This window comes from Miscanthus floridulus, chromosome 1 (genome assembly GCF_019320115.1).
Source record: "Miscanthus floridulus cultivar M001 chromosome 1, ASM1932011v1, whole genome shotgun sequence".
Lineage (NCBI taxonomy): Eukaryota > Viridiplantae > Streptophyta > Magnoliopsida > Poales > Poaceae > Miscanthus > Miscanthus floridulus.
The window spans coordinates 172,995,716-173,001,715 of record NC_089580.1 but is presented as its reverse complement, the minus strand read 5'-3'; the positions used below and the strand labels follow the sequence as shown (position 1 = coordinate 173,001,715).

Genomic DNA, 6,000 nt, shown 5'->3' with positions numbered 1-6,000 from the left:
AAATACCTAATTGCCCTTTAGTTTTAGCGGCGCAAAGAGGGGGAAAGAGAGCCAGCGAGAGACAGAGACGGAAAGGAGAAGATGAGCCGGAGCCTGGGGATTCCGGTGAAGTTGCTCCATGAGGCAGCGGGTCACGTGGTGACGGTGGAGCTCAAGACCGGCGAAGTGTACCGGGGGTCAATGGTCGAGTGCGAGGATAACTGGAATTGCCAGCTCGAGAACATTACCTTCACCGCCAAGGTATCCTCTCTCTGCCCGCGCTACCTTTGGATCTGAGCTAGATCTCCTTGGATTCTGCTCCCCTGAGTATTTTTCTTCCTTTCTGTTGATTAATATGCAGGATGGGAAGGTTTCGCAGCTGGAGCACGTCTTCATCAGAGGAAGCAGAGTGAGGTAATCGAAAAACTAGATTTATTTCGTGATGCAATGTTGTTGAGTTGTGGCGGCCTAATTTTTTTTCTGTGTGTGGGTTTTTCTGCTGTTATGTTACAGATTTATGATTATACCTGATATGCTCAAGAACGCCCCCATGTTCAAGCGCTTGGAAGCGAGGATTAGGGTTTGTGACTGATGACTCCCTGTATCGCTTAGTGTCTTGCTGTGAGAAACTAATGGTGAGATGGTACATAATTTGCTTGTTTTGTCAAATGTAGGGCAAAGGATCGGCTATTGGAGTTGGCCGTGGGCGTGCTGTTGCAATGCGTGCTCGGGTAATGTTTCTTTCCATTGTTTTGAGTTATGACCCTTTTCACTATGATTGTTTCACCAGCGTATCTTTATTTCATTACATACTTCTCAGTATAATATGACTAACCTGTTTATGTAATTTGCAAAAGAAAATGCAATGAGTATGTGTCCTTGTGAAATAATAAAGTTAACTGTGCATTTACTCTTTCCAAAGGCACCACAACACTTTTGTTGGTTTACTGCATAGAATAATCTCGCTTATCAGTTAAAATTGTGAATCTGCGGGGTGTTTTTTTGGTACGCTATCAAATATGTCAAAGATGAATAATGCTGCAAATCTAGCTTGCTCATGGATAGCTAGAACATCTCCATCAGTTATGTTCTTAAATTCTAATCTAATGGATATCATAACATCTTGGGGTTTTTTTTGTGTGTGTGTGTGTGTGTTCTCGATCAGTATGATAGCTAGAACATCTCCATCAGTTCTGTTCTCTTCATCAAAATACTGTTTCAATCTCTTCTCTTTTTTCTCACTCTCTACCTTAATCATTGTTTTTTTTTCGTTGCCTTTGGTTTGGCCGTATATGATTGGCTCATCCATACAAACCACCAATACAGATAATTGTTATTCACTTCCATTGGACCATCTTCTATAATTTGATTTTATCTTCTTTTGCCCGCAAGGCCTTAACTAACGAAAACCCAAAATGATTATGACAGGGTTGCAAATTGCTGCCCCTAAGGGTCTACACCGACCCTCTCTAATTTAATTGTTAGTGCTACTTTTCCCAAAATATGGCACATTTATTTTGGAAAACTAGTACTCGAACTGAACTAAAGAGGGTTGATGGAGACCTTTAAGGGCACCCACCCTGACTATAGTAGGGAAACAAAAAATATATTCACTGCCACTGGATCATCTTCTATAATCTAATTTTTATCTTCCTTTGCCCGTAAGTTCCTAAATAATCGGAACCTAAAATGACTAAGCTGGAAAAAAGTGGAAATGGAAGAGTGGCTATAAGATAAGAAAATTTTGGTGCAGTACCATGTTGGATAAAGGGACCGCCATTGCCCCTTTGGAAAAAGGGGGAAAATACCTAAAATTATGTGTATTGGACTATTGGTATTGTTAACCGTAGTTCATTACTGGTAAGCAACTGGACAGTGTGTTTTTTTTCTCTTATATCAGTATTATTATTGTTACATTTTGTGTTTGTGTGGCAAAAATCGTTGTTTCTGTCATGCTTGTTGAGTACCATCCGTTTTATGCATTTCTCTTGTTAATCAGGAAGTACTCTAAATTCAGAGCTTGACACTGCCAATAGGATGCAATGGTACCCTAATACTGCTTCCTTGGGAAAATCTAGAGTTTTCCTAAAAAAAAATATTGTCATCTTTTAATAAAAGCAATATGTATATAGCATAGTTTTTCTTCACTCTGGAATTGACTTGTTTGTCTTCTATGTAAGACCATTTTTAACTTTTCTGTTTTGTGATACATCAAGTAAATAAGCACTGCAGGCATGAGTCCAGAGCCATGAATGTTTTGTTAATCTAATGTTAATATAGAAAAATGATATAATTCAGTAGTTTTTGCTTTGAAATACATGAGGTAGGAGGGCATGATTTCGTAAGTTGCAGTTCTCTTGGTCTTGATGCTAAAATCAGTCAGTCAGTGGGTATGATTACTGCTATGTTTTTTATATTAAGATAGTGACCTATATGTAGAGCAGATTAATTTTTACTGGTATGTTTTTATATTAAGATAGTGACTATTTTGTAAACCTTTGTTCATGGGGATGTTCTTCTCTTTATGATAGATGCCTACATGGATGGAATTTGTGGGGTTAGTGTTACTCTATTGGCATTGGAGGAAGTTGAACAAACTGTCTAGGGTTAGTTGAGTAGGGAAAAAATGAGCATTTGTTATCAATGATTAAAAAGAAAGTGTTGAGCATTGACATTTTCTGTTAAGACTTCAGAGTTCAGACTGGGTTATTGATAGACTTGGGAGCAATATGAACTGGTACGGATGCTGCAGCTATTTTAGTTTCATTGAGGTTAAAACCATCTTTTGACCATCAGAACATAACATGAATTTTAGTTCTATGTCCTTCGCTTTAGCTGGTACCATGAGTCTGTGAGGGTAAATGAGACTGTTGGTAGGGTTTCTTTTTCCGCTCTCCTTTTAAACGATAAAACCAATGTAATGTGGTGGAGTGGACAAATGTGACATGCTCAAATATATGAAATTAGGATGCGCTTTGGCACCAAAGTAAATTGTAGCTTCATTAGATACCATTGTGATGTTGTTAAACTGAATGAATTTTGAATATCATTCCTTCATTCGGTATTGAACCTTTCATGGCTAGCTTCAGTGTTCTCTTTTTTCAGCTTGAAGTGTAAAAAATTCATGGTTGTATACTCCGTCCGTAAAACATATGTTTTTTTTTTCCTTTTCTTTGGGAGGGAGGGAACTGGTAGGAAGGGACCTTGGGTGCTGATTTTTTTTTCTTTGGGTTAATTGCTTTTCAAGACATAATCTGAGTGCCACTCACTTCTTTCAATGATTTTCTTTTACTTGTAAGGATGGTTTCTTTTGAGCTTCTTACATGGTTGAAAGATTCCTGCTGGCCTGGATTTTGAGCTTCTTATTTTGATCACTGAAACTGTGTTTATAATGGAATTGAAAGGTTTACAATTCCACCTGAACACTGTGTCATCACTATTGTCAAGTTTAGTTTCGTGTCTTGTCGAACTTGCAGGGAATGAAGAAATAAGCTTGCACAACACGTTCTTTTAATCATTTTGTGAACTCTATAGTGCATCTTGTCAGTAGAGATGGGCACATGGACTTGACAGTAGTGAAATCCAAAATATCTTGGTGAAGTGAACTACGCAACATCTCAAAGCACTTTTGTGTGATTTTCTTTAGAGTTTCATTTTGTGTGATTTCATAGAATCAAAGATATATGTGCATTCATTGATTCATCACTTGATAATTGATAGTTCCTATAAACTCTTTTGCCTGTCAATTTTTAGGCTGCTGCCGGTCGTGGTGGTGGTCCTGTTGGGCGAGGTAGCGCACCTCCTGTGAGGAGGTAGATTCTTCATGGCGTCATGCGGCTTTTCTCGTCTGGCTGAGGATGTTGCTGTCTGATGTCAGAACGCTGTCTCGTAGTCAAAACTGTCCTAATGTATAATTCAACGGCTTAAGGAGGATGCAACCTGTTGTTATTGAATGTGATGTATTGACGGTGGTTGGTAGCTTGCATACAGTCTTTTCCTTGCTCTATTTGGATGGCTGGACCAATAAATATCATGTATTGTCGTCAAGAAATTAGCTTTTGTTTTAGTCCGGCAGTATTTCTGTAGATGTTTTGACCTGCCAGAACGATACATTTACCTGAGTCCTGAGTGTTTCTTCTCTTGATAAAGTGATATGATACATATGCTACTAGATCCTCGGTAATTGGCGTCGACAACCGCAGAGAGCAGTCAGAGAAGGATCAGTCTTCGGTTTCGGCCCAATAGATGTGACGAGGCCCTAAGTGACAATAGGCGAATGCAGCTTAGGGTTCATCCTCCTCTTCTCTTTTTCTTCCTCTCTCTTCTTCTACTTCACCTATATCCAAAATTTGTAGGAGGGGCTAAGGGTGTTCTATAGTGTTAATGGTGACTTGTCAAAAAAAATATTTATGGTGAAAGGAGGCGTCATCCTGAAAGGTCCTTGTGTGATTTTGGTAATTGAGTGACAACCTAGGTGGACTAATTGTGTTTATATGAGATACACATGTGATTAGTCCACAGGTACATGTGTGTGAGCAACATATGCCATGAAGGTGAAAATGGCTTGAAGATGTTGCAAAGTTCACACATGTGATGATGAAGGAACTCATTGCAAATGAGACATGACATTGAGTCATGTGATCAAGGTGGAGAAGATCAAGACATGACTTGACTTGATGGACCGGTTGCAGGCGTGAAGGGCAAATTGGAGGCTTTGGAGCGATGGATCGCGTGGCGATAAAGCTTAAGCAAGACTTGGCGCCGATAGACGAAGGCAAGCGGTGAAAAGTGAAGTCAAGATCGATGAGCCAATATGATCACGTGATGATATGAAGTGGATCATATCATTGTTGATTGTGTTGGTGCATGTGTTGCATCGACATTGAAGGAGATGGAATGGAATGCGCAAGGCAAAGGTATAACCCAGGGCATTTCATTTCACCGGTCATAGGTGTGTAGAGAAGTTTATGATCGGGTTTAGGATAGATGGCCGTACTATCAAGAGGAGCAAACTTGTTTGCATATCGGCCATCTAGTGTCACTCGAGTGATCTAACTTTGCATCGTCGCTAGGATTAAGTGGCGTGGCAAGTTGAGTGGCTAATCCTTTGGAAAATGATTGTGAAAATGCTAACACATACACATGGTGGTGTACACTTGGTGGTGTTGACACATTTATAAAGGAGATGAAGTTGGAGTTGATGTGGATCAACTCGGCGATGGAACAGAGGCGAGAAAGGTTCGAAACTCCACCGGCCGAGTGTCCGCCCGTAGAGTGCGGACAGTCCGACGGTGCCACTGGCGCCATATACAGAAAAGACATGGTTTTGTAGAACTGATCGGACATTGGCCTCGGCAGGACCGGCGCGTCCGGTTAGTGGCAGCAGAGAGCGCGTAGGCATTAGGTCTTCGACCAGACGCTGGCGCTGAAAGTGACCGAACGCTGATAGGGTGCATCCGGTCAGGCTAACGTACGGTGACGTAGGCGACGCAAAGAAGTTGGAGAAGGACTGGACGTTGATGCTGCGTCCGATCGTGACCGACCGGACGCGTCCGGTCACGAGTGGAACCTTACTGGAAGTGACCGGACGCTGGGGTCCTGTGTCCGGTCATACACTATGCTGTGTCCGACCGCAACTTAACCGTTGAGATCGGACGCTCAGTATTTGAAGCCAGGAATGATGTGGCAGCCATCCGTTGACCGAACGCTGAGGTCCTGCATCCGGTCAACCCAAAAAACACCCAGTGAAGGGGTAACGGACTATTTTAGCCCATGGGGCTATAAATAGAAGGTGGTCTCGAGCATGGCCAGTGCTGAGCACCTCAGGGGACTTTGTGTCTATGCTTGTGAGTGCTTGAGAGCCCTCCATCTCACATATACTTGATAGTGATCATTCGATTAGTGTGAGAGAGCGATTCTAGTGTGATTGCATCATGAGGTTGCATCGAGTGGCACTAGGTGATCGAGTTACAAGCCAGTGGTGCTTGTTACTCTTGGAGGTTGCCACCTCCTAGACAGCTT

At 41.6% G+C, this 6,000-nt stretch overlaps 1 protein-coding gene across 1 annotated transcript; it reads left to right on the top strand.

Moving 5' to 3' along the window:
- On the top strand, window positions 1–4,100 carry LOC136502551 (small nuclear ribonucleoprotein SmD3b-like). The gene is made up of 5 exons (XM_066497814.1): window positions 1–240; window positions 341–393; window positions 493–559; window positions 654–710; window positions 3,733–4,100. Exons 1-5 carry the CDS (start codon window positions 82–84, stop codon window positions 3,793–3,795), a joined length of 399 nt encoding a protein of 132 aa, XP_066353911.1. The 5' UTR covers window positions 1–81; the 3' UTR covers window positions 3,796–4,100.
- The last annotated feature ends 1,900 nt before the right edge of the window (window positions 4,101–6,000 follow it).